Source organism: Rhinoraja longicauda, chromosome 6 (genome assembly GCF_053455715.1).
Source record: "Rhinoraja longicauda isolate Sanriku21f chromosome 6, sRhiLon1.1, whole genome shotgun sequence".
Lineage (NCBI taxonomy): Eukaryota > Metazoa > Chordata > Chondrichthyes > Rajiformes > Arhynchobatidae > Rhinoraja > Rhinoraja longicauda.
Genome location: NC_135958.1, coordinates 77924324 through 77939965, shown reverse-complemented (window position 1 = coordinate 77939965; position 15642 = coordinate 77924324). Strand labels below are relative to the sequence as shown.

Here is a 15642-nt window from a genome sequence, read left to right as displayed (position 1 = left end):
ACCAATTTTCGTTTTTAAATGTTCCTGACTTTTCCAAACCAAGATCATTTGCTGGAACTGTGACTTTTTGTCATTTTACTAGCCGAAAGAACGCAAGTTATTTGAGACTGTCATAAATGGACAATGTCTTGATCACGTGCTTGACATTAGACTTGGGATACAGGGCGGATAAAGGCCCTTCGGCCCATCGAGCCCGCACTGACCAGCGATCACCCCGCACACTAGCACTATCCTACACACTAGGGACAATTTACAATTTTACCAAAAACAATTAACCTACAAACCTGTGCGTCTATCTTTAGAGATATGCTTATTCTGCATACAGACAGAGAACTCTATGCTGATAGTTCCTGCCCAAACAAGCACTCCAGCTTGCCATGGAGCAAGTAATTGGCCAATGATTATTGCTTTCACTCTGCTGTGAACAAATTAAACTAACTATTCACAGCAAGTCAGGTGAAGGTGAATCACTGAATCCCTGCCAACAACACTGACCAACATGCCCCATCTACACTGGTCCCTCCTCTCCCCTCTGCCATCAGGCAAGAGGTACAGAAGTGTGAAAACATACGCCTTCATAATCAGGGACTGTTTCTTCCCAGCTGTTATCACGCAACTGAACCATCCTATCAACAACTAGAGAGTGGCCCTGAACTACTAGCCACTTCATTGGAGACCCTTGGACTATCTTTGATCAGACCTTGGCTGCAACCTTCCCCCCCCCCCCCCCCCCCCCCCCATTGACAAACTGTACACTGCAAGGGCCAGGAAGCGAGCGGGCAAGATCATCTCTGACACCCCTCACCCTGGCCACAAACTCTTTGAAGCACTTCCATCTGGAAGTCGACTCCGGACTGTCAAAGCAACCACATCCAGACATTTAAATAGTTTTTTCCCACGAGTGATAGTTCCACTCAAAAACCAAAGTCTGTAGTCTCTTTTTTACTCTGGTTTATTTTCACCCACATGTTTAGACCGTAATGTTGTATCCTTATTGTTTTGATGTGTTTATGCTTTATTCTTAATTGTTTACTGTCATTTGTGAGCGGAGCACCAAGGCACATTCCTTGTATGTGCACATACTTGGCCAATAAACGTATTCATTCATTCACTTTATTTTGCACCAAACGATATCCGTGTAATCATGTGTACACTGCGGACGGCTCGATTGCAATCATGCGTCGTCTTTCCGCTTGACTGGATAGCACGCAACAAAAGCTTTTCACCGTACCTCGGTTCACGTGACAATAAACCAGCCTCAGCTGTCCCCGCTCACGGTGAGAGGTCCGGCCCACACTGGCGTCCGCTCACACTCACAGGGCAGCGGGACCCGCTGTCCCCACTACCGCCAACCCGCGGCAGCGGCGCCACTCACTCACCGCTCTATCCTTCTCCTCAGCCTCGGACTGTGACAGCGCGATGGCCAGCTGGAGTTCCTCTTCTTCCTGCAAGGCAGCTTCATCACGCTTGGGAGGTAACTGGATTAACGGCGGGAGAGACCCAGTCAATAGGAGACAGGCGTTCAGAAACCAGGCAGTGGGAAATGCAACTCCTTACGTCAACTGTGTGCAAACCTCGCCCCTACCCCCAACAAACAAATCCAGTTTGTTCAGCCCAACTTGCCCAGGGCGACCAACATGCCCCATCTACACTAGTCCCACCTGCCTGTGAAAGGCCCATGTCCCACTACACCTGTCCCATCCACGAACCAGTGTATTAAACGTTGGGATAGTCCCTGTCTCAACTACCTCCTCCAGCAGCTCGTTCCATACACCCACCACACTTTGTATTAAAAAAATACCCCTCAGGATCCCATTAAATCTTTCCCACCTCACCTTAAACCCATGCCATTTAGTTATCGATTCCCCTACTCTGAGGGAAAAAAAATGCGTGTTTACCTGATGTATTCCTCGTATGATTCTGTTCACCTCCATAAGATCACCCCTCCTCCTCCTGCACTCCAAGGAATAAAGCCCTAGCCTGCTCAACCTCTCCCTGTAGCTCAGTCCAGTCCTGGCAACATCCTGGTATATCTTCTCTGAACCCTTTCAAGCTTGACAACATCTTCCCTGTAACATGGTGAGCAAAACTGAACACAATACTCTAAATGTGGCCTCACCAATGTCTGAGGTGTAACTATAACATGACATGAACTTCTATACTCAATACTCTTGACGGATAAAGGCTAATGTGCCAAAAGCCTATTCACCTTCACTAAACCACTTTTAAGAAACCATGCAACTGCACTCTTAGACCCACAACGCTCCCCAGATCCCTACCATTCACTGTGTATTTCCTGCCCATCGGACACTTTACAAATCAACAGTACCTCATGAAAGTTCCTATTCTGCTCAGATCATAGGAGCAGTAGTAGGCCATGGCCGATGAATACTTTAGTTTAGTTTAGAGATACAGCTGAGAAACAGACCCTTCGGCCCACAGAGTCTGCACTGACCAGCAATCCTCACACATTAACACAATCCATCACACAATAGGGACAATGTTACATTTACACCAAGTCAATTAACCTGCAAACTTGTACATCTTTGGAGCGTGGGAGGAAACGGAAGATCTCGGAGAAAACCCACAAAGGTCACGGGGGGGGGGGAGAACGGACAAACTCCGTACAGACAGCACCCGTAGTCAGGATCGAACCCGGGTCTCTGGCGCTGTGAGGCAACAACTCTATCACTGCGCTTTGTTCTCGGCGGCACGTCCTCCAGCTCCCATGTGGCCCGTCCTCGACCGGCAGCCCCTTCCCCAACCACAGGCGCCAGCAGGAGCTTGCCTTGAGGTACAGTGTATTTGTAAAGTGGACCATAACACTCTACAAATATGGAAAGCTAATAGGAAATTTTATTCCCTCAAGTCAATCTGTTTCTTGAAGCCTAGTGACCACAATAAACTTTGGAAATTTTTTTTTTTACTCAAAAGAGTTTTCATTTCTGGTCTTTATCCCCACAGGATCTGGCCCTTCGGCCCACAATGTCCGTGCCGAGCACGATGCCCAGATAAATCAATCTCTTCTTCCTGCACATGATCCATATCCCTCCATATCCACGAGCCTGTCGAAAAGGCTCTTAAACGCCTCTATCGTATCTACCTCCACCACCACCCCTGGCAGCATGTTCAAGGCACCCACCACCCTTCTGGAACGTGCCGCCAGGGGTGGTGGTGTAGACAGATACGATAGAGGTGTTTAAAAACAAAACCCTTTGTCCCGCGCGTGTCCTTTACACTTTGCCCCTGATTGAACACAGAGGGCGAAGGTTGTGCGGCAGACATTCCTCCTAAACTCCAGTGAGTACAGGCCCAGTGCCGTCAAACGCTCATCATACGTTATCCCAATCATCCCCAGGACCATACTCGTAAAAGCCTCCTCTGGACCCTCTCCAACGCCGGCACGTCCTTCCTCCTCCAATACGGGGCTCAAAGCTCCTGGCAATATTTCAAATGCGGCCTGACCAGCGCCTGATGGAGCCTCAGCGTACTCTGCCACTCCCGAACGGCCGGCAGTGGCGTGCATCTTACCTGCGACTGCTGGGAGAGAGGGCTAGTCAGGTACTCTGGGGGCAGGTCGACGGGCGCGGTGGCAGCTGGCTTGGCCTCGGCTTTCCTGGTGAGAGAAGAGAGTCAGCCTCTGTAGCATCGGCCCACGCGGCACACAACACTGTCCACTGCAAGTAGACAAGAAAGCAACCGAGATTGCTACGCCCTGATCATTCACATGGAAGAACCTTGCATGGAAGCTCAGTACAGCTCACCCAGGTTTGAAAACACTGATACTCCAGCAAAGACCCATTTCCACCAAGGTACAGGACCACCACAGATTTTCCAGCAGATCCCCCACCCCCCCCTGGAACTTTTTGGTAAACGTGTAAATTGTCCCTAGTGTGTGTGGAATAGTATTAGTTTGCTGGGACTGCTGGTCGGCACAGACACAGTGGGCCAAAGGGCCTGTTTCTGCGCTGCATCTCTAAACTAAACTAATCCCCCTGCCCAGGGTCAAGTACATGAATGGACTGGACGAATCCTGAACGTTTTATTAGAACATACGTCATCAGACTGGAGCCCAACACATGCAGTTAGCTCATGCCTAGACCCACTGAGCAGCAGGCTCGAGCGGCAATGAGACTGGTAGCTGCTCAGCCCAGGCTAGAACGTATGCTTACAATACAGACAGGCAAGTCCCAATGCAATGAGTAGTTCTGCAATAAATCTTTACAAACTCATTCATCTGCAAAATATTGATGCTAATTGTCAACACAGGGGCAGCACAGGAGCTACTGAACCACTATCTACCTCACTGGTGACCTTCAGACTATCCTTGATCGGTTTTTACTGGCGTCACCTTGCACTAAACGTTATTCTCTCATCATGTATCTGTACACTGTAAACGGCTCGATTGTAAGCACGTAGTGGCTTTCCGCTGACTGGATAGCACGCAACAAAAGCTTTTCACTGTACCCCCTCGGTACACCTGATGATAAACTAAACTCAACCAGTGGGGCAGCTGGTAGACCTGTGGTCTCACAGTGCCAGAGACCCGGGTTCGATCTTGACCTCGGGTGCTGCCTGTGTGGAGTTTGCACGTTCTCCCTGAGACTGCGTGGGTTTCTTCCAGGTGCTCCAGGTTATTCCCACATCCCAAAGGCTCATGGGTTTGCCGGTTAATTAGCCTCTGCAAATTATCCCGACGAGACAAGGAGTGGATAAGAAAGTGTGGACAACTTCCTCCCCCCCCACCCCCCCTACACAGAGGGCAGTGGGCAAGTGGAATGAGCTGCCAGGACACGTAGTAAAGGCAGCTATCATTACATTTAAAGGACAGGTTACATGAAGAAGAAAGTGTAGAGCAGGTGTGAGCAGGGTGATCGGCGGTCGGCGTGGGCTCGGTGGGCCCGAGGGGCTGTTCCTTTAAATCAATCAATGCTGCATCTTTCAATCAACCAGTCAATTTAACATACGTTGCTAAATCCCATTAAGTTTAAATCTTCTTAATACGGGTATTTGTGCATAAATACAACTAACTGTAAGCAATAGAAAGGTGAAGTTACGTGTCAATAATGGATTGACCGTAATCTACCATTTCAATAAGAATAAAGTTTGGCGTACATGTTACTGGTGTCAAGGTCTTCCTTTCTGTGAAAAAAAAATGTATAGGTCACCAGAGAGACACACATACGGAATATTCTTAACTCTAACCACCTGAACCACCCCAGTCAGTTTTACCCAAATTGCAGACTTGTTGTGAGCACTGTTTACATACAGTCGTCGAGGGCAACACCCTGAAATGCTTCAGGTTTTCATTGGTGAACTGAATCTCTCTCAGTCACAAGCATTCTATTTATTGGATCACATCTGCTCCAAGTGCCGTAACCGGTATCCAAAAAGACACAAAGTGCTGGAATAAATCAGCAGGCCAGGCAGCATCTCTGGAGAACACGGATAGATTACGTCTATAGTTGTCTCCCAAAACACCATCTATCCGTGTTACTTTGCATTCAAGATACAGGCGCTTCAGCCCAGAGTCCGTGAGCCCAGCGATCACGCTCTACACCAGCAACATCCTCCACATTAGGGACAGTATACAATTTTACCAAAGTCAATTAACCTGCAAACCCGCACATGTTTGAAGTGTGGCAGGAAGCCGGAGAAAACCCACACGGTCACAGGGAGAACATACAAACTACCTACAGACAGCACCCGCAGTCAGGAGTGAACCCAGGCCTCTGGCGCTGTAAGGCAGCAGCACTGCTGCTGCATTACTGGAACGGTGATGTTTCGAGTTGAGACCCAACGGTCTGATTCCTTCCCTCCAGAGATGCTGCCTGTCCCGCTGAGTTACTCCAGCTTTTTGTGTCTATCTTCGGTTTAAATCAGCATCTGCAGTTCCTTCTTACGCATCAACACCAAAGTTTACTAACTTGTTCAGCTGCTCAAAGCATGGCTCACAAACACGGACTTCTTTCTCGATCCCAAACTTGGGAATGGTCGAGGATTTGGAGGAGCATTTTCCACAGAAGATCTGCCCACATGCCCTGCAGTGATGCTGGGGAGAAGAACGTACAACAGCAGCAGCAGTCAGCACAGGTCCCCAGTATTGTAGCTTTGCAAATGCCTATTCTAAAGACACGTGCGGCCATCAGTCAGTTAATCCCCATCTGAGAGCTGTTGTTAATCATCATTTGTCAGAGTTTAGATTTAGTTTTGAGATACAGCGCAGGAACAGGCCCTTCCGCCCAAGTCCGCGCCGACCAGCGATCCCCATATACTAACACGAGCGACAATTTACAATTTTACCAAAGCCAATTAACCTGCAAACCTGCACGTCTTTGGAGTGTGGGAGGAAACCGGAGCACCCAGAGAAAACCCACGCGGTCACAGGGAGAACGTACAGCTCTGTACAGACAGAACCCGTAGTCAGGATCAAACCTGGGACTCTCGCGCTGAGGGGCAGCAACTCTACCGCTGCGCCAAGGTGCCGCTGGAGGCTGGTGAATCTGTGGAATTCATCGCCACACACGGTTTAACTGGTTGAATTCCTACTCCCCTCTGCCGGTAATGGGAGAGTCCAGGAGCAGAGGGAACAGCCTCAGAATAAAAACGATGTAACTTTAGAAAGGAAGGTATTTATAATAAATACCTTCGATTTGTACCAGCATCTGCAGTTATTTTCATATACTAACTTTGGAAAGGAGATGAGGAGGAATTTGTTTAGCCAGAGGGTGATGAATCTGTGGAATTCATTGCCACAGACAGTAGAGGAGGCCATATATTTGGGTATTTTTAAAGTGGAGATTGATAGGTTGTTGATTAGTACGGCGTTAAAGGACATCAGGGGTAACACGATGGTGCATCGGTAGAGTTGCTGCCTTACAGCGCCAGGGACCCGGGTTCCTGACGGGCCGCGTGGTCAGGCTTCCCGACGGTGGGGCCGCCCGCGGCTGTGGACTGGGAACGCGGCCGGAGGCCTTTATCGAGGCACCGCAGTCTCGGTGCCTCCCGGATCGTTGCGTGGAAGCCCGGGTCGGGGCCTCGCGGCTGGGGCCCGGGTCGGCACCACGGAGGCATGAAGTGGGGCGTCGGCGGTGGCCAACCTCGTGGCGGCGATGCCTCACGAGTCGACCCGCGGTTGACGGTCGATGAGAGCGTGGAGGACCACTAGGAGGGGGAGTGGAAGAACAATGGAGGACCCGGCGTGGGTGGAACCGCCATGTGGGAGGTGGGGGGAGAACAATGGATAATGGGGGGGGGGGGGGGGAAGGACAATGGGGACCCGTTGTGGGGGGGGGGGGGGGGGAAAAGGACACGGGCTAAAAGGGGAAGCCGGCGTGCTTTGTAACTTTGTCAGCGCCGTAGTGGCTGCTATTTGTACACATTGTGCATGCAAGCAAAGAATCTCACTGTGCCTAGTCACAAGTGACAATAAAGTATTCCTATTGTCAGTAAGGAGTTTGCGTTTTCTCCGAGATCTTCGGTTTCCTCCCACATTCCAAAGACGTGCAGGTTTGCAGGTTAATTGGCTTGGTACAAAATGTAAAATAATTGTCCTGTGTGTGTGTGTGTGTGTGTGTGTGTGTAGGATAGTGTTTGCTAGTGTGTGGGGATCACTGGTCGGCGTGGACACGGTGGGCCGACGGCCCTGTATCTCTGAACCAAACTAAAAGGTAGTTGAACTGGTCGCGTGTTTGCGACGCTCTCCTACGTTCAGTACATGCAGTGTGAGACCACCGGCCGCATTGCCTGATGTCTTGCCTACTACGAGGCGGGACCAATGACTTTAGGAGCTGGCCGATGCGCGAGAGGGTCGAGTCACCTATCACCTACCTTCCTGGTCACCACTCCAAACTGCACTCGGCACCGGTGACATTCCTCAGCATCCACCCAGTCCGGGGCCTGCAGAGGAGCAAGGGAGAAAGGAAGTGTAAGAAAATAACTACAGATGCTGGTACAAATCAAAGGTATTTATTCACAAAATGCTGGAGTAACTCAGCAGGTCAGGCAGCATCTCAGGAGAGAAGGAATGGGCGACGTTTCGGGTCGAGACCCTTCTTCAGTCTGAAGAAGGGTCTCGGCCCGAAACGTCGCCCATTCCTTCTCTCCTGAGATGCTGCCTGACCTACTGAGTTACTCCAGCATTTTGTGAAGAGAGAAAGGAAAATCATCCTCCTGGTCACGCTGGATCATTGGCAGTGTTCCCCTGCCATTCGGTAAAGAACGCCAGATATTTTTCTGTAAAACAGCAACTACTGGCAAAAATACAGAGAAATACAGCATAGAAACATTGTCTTTTGTGCCTACACTGATCACCACCCTCCATTTTGAACTATTCCCATGATGTTTTAAAGCCTCTCCCCCACCCCCCACCCATACATTCATGTCAATGCTCCCCACCACTCTAAGAACAATCCAATGGTACCTTTCTTGTCACATGTACAACGAACTAACAGTTAAATTATTTTTCTTACAGAGTCCAGCGGAGTATTGCCATACCCCCAGTTAGCACATGCACAGAAGTAGTCTACTGAGCCCACATGCTAGAGGCGCCATGTTTTGACTCCATTTTCAAAACCCACACTCCAGTTTTCATGAGCAGCGCCCATTCCAGGCAAATCCCAGGCTGTTGCGGGCGCTGTCCAATTAACCGACTTGTTTTCTGGATACGGGAAGAACCCCAAACAACGCAGGGAGATCGTGCAAACTCTACACAGACAGCAGCCAAGGTCAGGATTGAAGGGCGATCTGTGGCCTGTCAAGGCAGCAGCTCTACAGGTTGCCGTTGACGACAGAGCAGAGGGATGTCCCAAGGTCAAGGACAGGATACAATTGATGATTTCACTTGCTTCAGATGCCTTTGCCTTCGTTATGAACACTGTACAAAATTTCTATCAACATCAAATGAGTGTATGATTGAAGTCCCTCACCCTTTCAGAAACAAACATAGCGTCACTCTCCTTAAATTCTGGGAAGGTGTTGCCTGAAATGCAAAAAAGAGACATTAAAAAATAACAGTTAAATCTACGTAGTATGCATCACACACAACACGTACAATTCTTGCAATGAAAATACTGCTGGAGTACTCAGCGGGTCAGGTAGCATCTTGGAGGACATGGAAAGGTAACTTATCCGGTCGTGGCCCTTCTTCGGACACTGGATCTTTTTTTTGGGATATCGCGTGGAAGCAGGCCCTTCGTCCTACTGAGTCCATGCCGACCATCGATCACCCCGTACACTAGTTCGATGTTATCCCACTTTCACATCCTGCCGTCTAGGGGAAATTTACTAAGCCAACTAACCAGGGTGGTGAATCTGTGGAATTCATTGCCACAGAAAGCTGTGGAGGCCACATCAATTGATATTTTTAAGGCAGTCTTGATGGGCCGAATGGCCTAATTCTGCCCCGATCACTTATGGACTTAGGGTCCATAAACATACAAAGCTGTATGTCCTTGGCATATATGAGAAGGAACCAGAACACCTGGAGAAAACCCACGCAGGAGAAAGTGCAAACTCTGTTAGATAGAGCTCGAGGGGCTAGTGGAATCAAGGGGGTATGGGGAGAAGGCAGGCACAGGTTACTGATTGTGGATGATCAGCCATGATCACAATGAATGGCGGTGCTGGCTCAAAGGGTCAAATGGCCTCCTCCTGCACCTATTTTCTATGTTTCCATGTTTCTTGTTGTAAAGTTGGATGTAAACTAGTGGGTTTGAAAGTGTTGATGTTAGCGGATTCCATAACTGAGTCTGCATTCCGAGTATTATGGGAAGTTTGACAAGAGGCATTAACATTTAAGCCCTGTGATGTGTGAGGATTTATTCATCATCAGACATTGCACGGATTCCTTTCATCCCGAGGCTGTGCCCTCTGGTCCAAGATTCCACAATTACCGGCAGAGGGGAGATAGAACTCAACCTGTCAAACCCACGGCTATTAATATATTCCTTTATTCGTCCCACACCGGGGAAATTTACAGATAGTGTAGGAAACAATAGTGTAGGAAAGAAAACCGCAGATGCTGGTTTAAACCGAAGGTACCCACAAAATGCTGGGGTAACTCAGTGGGTCAGGCAGCATCTCGGCAGAGAAGGAATGGGTGATGTTTGGGGTCGAGACCCTTCTTCAGACTGATGTCAGGGGAGGGGGCGGGACAAAGATAGGATGTAGTCGGAGACAGGAAGACTGGTGGGAGAACTGGGAAGGGGGAGGGGAAGGAGAGAGAGGGAAAGCAGGGACTATCTGAAGTTAGAGAAGTCAATGTTGATACTGCTGGGGTATAAACTACCCAAGCGAAATATGAGGTGCTGTTCCTACAAATTTGCGCTGGGCCTCACTCTGGCAATGGAGGAGGCCCAGGACAGAAAGATCAGATTGGGAATGGGAGGGGGAGTTGAAGTGCTGAGCCACCGGGAGATCAGGTTGGTTAAGACGGACTGAGCGGAGTGTTCAGCGAAATGATGGCCGAGCCTGCGCTTGGTCTCGCCGATGCAGAGACAGCTCAGACTTGCTTACCTTCGACCTTCATGATCTGATAGGTGTCCTGCACCACTTTATACTTGGGCTCGTTGCGAAAGGCCTGTGACCAGGCCTGGATCAGCTGCAGGATCTTGGTGCGAACGTTGGTCTCCGTCTGTTTCTGTGAAGCACAATGCACATCAGCTAACTGAACCACACCAGATCAAACCGCAAGGGAGGGATGGGACACACTGCGATAGGGTTGCCGACCGTCCCGTATGAGCCCGGACATACTACAGTTGCCAACTGTCCCGTATGAGCCCGGACATCCCGTATTTTGGGCTAAATTAGTTTGTCCCTTACAGGACTGCCCTTGTCCCATATTAGTAGGGTTGCCATCTTCCTCACTCGCAAATAAGGGACAATGGGTGACGTCATCACCCCGCACGACCTCACCCAGCCAGCAGCCACGTGCTCCCGCTCCACCAATGGCGGCCGCCCGAGGGAAGTTTACAACATCATGAGAGGAATAGATGAGGTAGACACACTTGCCCAAGAATAGGGGAAATCGAGAGCAAGATATCACAGGTTTAAGATGAGGGTGGAAAGATTTAATAGCAACTACGGGTTGATTTTAAAAAAAAATTTTTTTTAATACAAAGTGCCGAGTGTTTGGAACGAGCTGCCGGAGGAGGTAGACGAGGCAGGTACTATTGCAATGTTTAAGAAACATGTAGACGGATATGTTGGATAGGATCGGATAGGACTAGTGGGAGATGGGCCAAACACAGGCTGATGGGATTAATGTAGACAGGGCATGTTGGCTGGTGTGGGCAAGGTGGGTTGAAGGGCCTGTTTCTAAGCTGTAAGATTATGATTCCAAAGATGCTGCCTGACTGCGGAATTACTCCAGCACTTTGTGTCCATCAAGACGTCGCGATTGCTTTGGCCACCCGACTTGAACTATGGCTTCACCGTAGAAACAAGGAAACGCAGGTGCTGGTTTACAACAACAAAAAATAAATACTGAGAGCTGGAGACTGAGTTACTCCAGCACTGTGCATCTTATAGACGGCGTCACTGTTCAAATTTGGTTTCAGGCAACGGGTGAGCAAGAGATAATCAGCAAAGAGCAGGCTAACACAAGTGGTGCAAAAACACAGGCGGATTGGTGAGCCGAGGGCAGTGAGTTCTGATCACCTGGGTGGGACTAGCATACGAGCAACGTCAACATGTCCTGCCCCTAATCACATGATCTCAACACAGGGAGCAACTGCTCCATCACAAGGCGATGAGATCATCAGGAAGTGAACACTCTGGAAATATTAATGACGGCAAAATGCTCCCTCTCGTTTACACAAGAGGGTTTCTAACCAACTTAAATCACCAAAGAGTAAATGGGGGAGGGAGGGGGGCAGCGGTAGAGTTGCTGTCCACAGCTCCAGAGACCCGGCTTTGATCCTGAACAGTTTGTTGTACAGTTTGTACATTCTCCATGTTAGTTTTCTCCGGGTGCTTTGGTTTCCTCCCACACTCCAAAGACTTGCAGGTTTGTAGAATAATTGGACTCTTAAAAAAATTTGTCCCGCATTCTGCCAATGGAAAAGCTCCCCCCCCCCAATCTGTGCTCACCTATTACTGGCCATGCTCTGTCCTGCCACTCCTCTTTTCCAGCATCCTTTCCCACCAACTGCCCCGACCGTCAGTCTGAAGGAGGGTCCCGACTCAAACCTCATCATGCTCTCCAGAGATGCTGCCTGACCCGCTGAGTTCATCCAGCACCCTCTGCCTTTCTTTAGCGTGTATTTCAGGATGGGTCTGTGTCGCCCAGGCTCCACAAATATAAATAGGAAGTCATTCCAGCTGCAAAGTAGCAGGGCCACTCGGAACCATGATGTGTGCTGGAAGGAACTGCAGATGGTGGTTGGACAGGTTGTGTGAGTGGGCGGATACATGGCAGATGCAGTTTAATGTAGGTAAGTGTGAGGTTATTCACTTTGGAAGTAAGAATAGAAAGGCAGATTATTATCTGAATGGTGTCAAGTTAGGAGGAGGGGGAGTTCAACGAGATCTGGGTGTCCTAGTGCATCAGTCAATGAAAGGAAGCATGCAGGTTCAGCAGGCAGTGAAGAAAGCCAATGGAATGTTGGCCTTCGTAACAAGAGGAGTTGAGTATAGGAGCAAAGAGGTCCTTCTACAGTTGTACCGGGCCCTGGTGAGACCGCACCTGGAGTACTGTGTGCAGTTTTGGTCTCCAAATTTGAGGAAGGATATTCTTGCTATGGAGGGCGTGCAGCGTAGGTTCACTAGGTTAATTCCCGGAATGGCGGGACTGTCGTATGTTGAAAGGCTGGAGCGATTGGGCTTGTATACACTGGAATTTAGAAGGATGAGGGGGGATCTTATTGAAACATATAAGATAATTAGGGGATTGGACACATTAGGGGCAGATAACATGTTCCCAATGTTGGGGGAGTCCAGAACAAGGGGCCACAGTTTGAGAATAAGGGGTAGGCCATTTAGAACGGAGATGAGGAAGAACTTTTTCAGTCAGAGGGTGGTGAAGGTGTGGAATTCTCTGCCTCAGAAGGCAGTGGAGGCCAGTTCGTTGGATGCTTTCAAGAGAGAGCTGGATAGAGCTCTTAAGGATAGCGGAGTGAGGGGGTATGGGGAGAAAGCAGGAACGGGGTACTGATTGAGAGTGATCAGCCATGATCGCATTGAATGGCGGTGCTGGCTCGAAGGGCTGAATGGCCTACTCCTGCACCTATTGTCTATTGTCTAAACCGAAGAGATACAGACTCAAAATGCTGGAGTAACTCAGCGGGACAGGCAGCATCTCTGGAGACGAGGAATGGGTGACGTTTCGGGTCGAGACCCTTCTTCAGACCGGAATGGGTGATGTTTTGGGATCGAGACCCTTCTTCAGAATGAAGAAGGGTCTCGACCCAAAACACCAACAATTCATCCTCTCCAGAGATGCTGCCCGTCCCACTGAGTTACTCCAGCATTTTGTGTCTATCTTCGGAACCATGACATATTTGATTAGAATCAGTCTTAAGGGTCCCGTCCGAAACATCACCTGTCCACGTTCTCCAGAGATGCTGCCTGACCCAGAGTTACTCCAGCATTTTGTGTCTATCTTCAGTGCAGATGGAGAGGCAGGTTAGAGGCTGCCTGCTGCGTTACTCCAGCACGTTGTCTTTGTTTGTACATTAGACGTCTATGTTTCTCTTATAGCTGGAGAAGACAGGATGACCGTACCGCTGCTCATTGCTTCACTCCACTGCCCGGCCTACCGAGTGTCTCCGGCATTACCCGTCCAAATGACCGCAACACCCGCACGAGTTACCTTAAACAGCTCTTTCAGCTCCTCCATCGTCTGTTTATTTGCCACCTCATCGTGAACCGTCTGCCCACAGTTCTTCACCACAGACTCCAGAACCTGAAGGAAAAGCAGCCGATGAATCAGCGCGAGAGAACATGTGGAGATCTGATCCTTAAAAAAACACTGTACCATATCAATGATGCTTTTATTGTCACACGTGCGAAGTGCTAACACAATTAATTACTCTTCTTTATAAACAATCCAGGAGAGTATTGCCATACCCCCGAACCCCAGTCAGCAAGATCTAGTCGACAGAGCCCGCATGCAATAGGTGTCATGATCTGGTCCAGTTCAGGCAAAGCCACCCACACAATTTTTCTTTGCCTATCTACATTATTACCATTTGTTTGTATTAGGACCATATCCTTCTATATCTTTATGTAGAAACAAGGAGCTGCAGGTGCAGGTTTACAAAAATAAAATTAAAAAATCAGTGCTGCAGTAACTCAATGGGTCAGGCAGCATCTCTGGAGAACATGGACAGGTGACGTTTGGGGTCGGGACCATTCTTCAGATTGATCACTCAATCAGTCCGAAGGGTCCCGACCCAAAACATCACCCATCCATGATCTCCAGAGATGCTGCCTGACCCAGAGTTACTCCAGCACTTTGTGTCTTTTTTTTCTCCAATGTATCATGGGATTCCCTTCAAGCCATTGTTTTGCAAAGGTTTGCAATAATAACAAATAAAATCCTGACATCTGCACAACGTGACTCAAGGGTCCTGACCCGACACGTCGCCTGCCCACTCCCTCCCCAGATGCTGCCCGACCCGCTGAGTTACTCCAGCACTCCATCTGTTGCTCAGCCTCCCTCTCCTTCCTCTGGTGGTGGTAAAGTCACGTCAACCAGCTGCTTGCTCCGGCTGGAGTCGGAGCTGAGAAGGGGGAGGGGGGCTCACCTCCAACGTGTAGAGGACCACGTGCGGGTTTTTGTCATTCAGCTTCTTCTTCATGGCGGCAATTGCGTATTTGGCCCTGTGTAAATAAAGCAACATTCCCGTTAAGCAAGGTCGCGGCTCCAGGTGGCCTCGCGCATCTCGGGAAGCAAGAGGGAGATAGCTGGTTCTTGCATCTCTATAAAATGTCTCCCAGAGGGGCAGCATAGCGGTAGAGTTGCTGCCTTACAGCGCCAGAGACCCGGGTTCCAACCTGCCCACGGGTGTTGTCTGTACGGAGTTTACACCTCCCTGTGACCGCGTGGGTTTCCTCCGGTGGCTCTGGTTTCCCCCCACACTCCAAAGACGTGCAGGTTTGTAAGTTAATTGGCCTCTGTAAATTGCCCCTAGTGCGTAGGAAGTGGATGAGAAAGTAGGATAACATGGAACTGGTGTGAAGGGGTGATCGGTAGTCGGCATGGACTCGGCAGACTGAAAGTTATGTTTCCATATTGCATCTCGAAACTAAACTGGAAGTCTGACAATGGAGTGGGTTTCAAGCAATGGGCCCCAAGTCTCTCGGTGCTGCAGTGAGATTGTATTAAGAAGATACTTAAAATTAAGAGAATTCAACGTTCATACTGCTGGGTTAGAAACATAGAAAACAGGTGCAAGAGTAGGCCATTCGGCCCTTCAAGCCAGCACCACCATTCCATTTGATCATGGCTAATCATCCTAAATCAGTACCGCGTTCCTGCTTTCTCCCCATATCCCTTGATTCCGTTAGCCCAATAGCTATATCTAACTCTCTCTTGAAAACATCCAGTGAATTGGCCTCCACTGCCTTTTGTGGCAGAGAATTCCACAGATTCACAACTCTCTGGGTGAAAAAGTTGTTTCTCATCTCAGTCCTAAATGG

General features: G+C 49.3%; 1 protein-coding gene across 3 annotated transcripts in view; it reads right to left on the bottom strand.

The window, feature by feature from the left end:
* The window catches only part of hgs (hepatocyte growth factor-regulated tyrosine kinase substrate), a 31741-nt gene that overhangs the window by 12644 nt on the left and 3455 nt on the right, over positions 1 to 15642 (bottom strand). For 2 of the 3 annotated variants that reach the window (XM_078401400.1, XM_078401401.1), the window contains exons 3-11: positions 14748 to 14823; positions 13811 to 13903; positions 10516 to 10639; positions 8928 to 8980; positions 7831 to 7899; positions 5928 to 6052; positions 5116 to 5142; positions 3532 to 3616; positions 1380 to 1478 (exon numbers count right to left, since the gene is read on the bottom strand). In XM_078401400.1, coding sequence (XP_078257526.1) covers positions 1380 to 1478; positions 3532 to 3616; positions 5116 to 5142; positions 5928 to 6052; positions 7831 to 7899; positions 8928 to 8980; positions 10516 to 10639; positions 13811 to 13903; positions 14748 to 14823 — 751 coding nt within the window. The remainder of the gene's footprint in view (positions 1 to 1379; positions 1479 to 3531; positions 3617 to 5115; positions 5143 to 5927; positions 6053 to 7830; positions 7900 to 8927; positions 8981 to 10515; positions 10640 to 13810; positions 13904 to 14747; positions 14824 to 15642) is intronic. The other variant, XM_078401402.1, reaches the window with a different exon arrangement.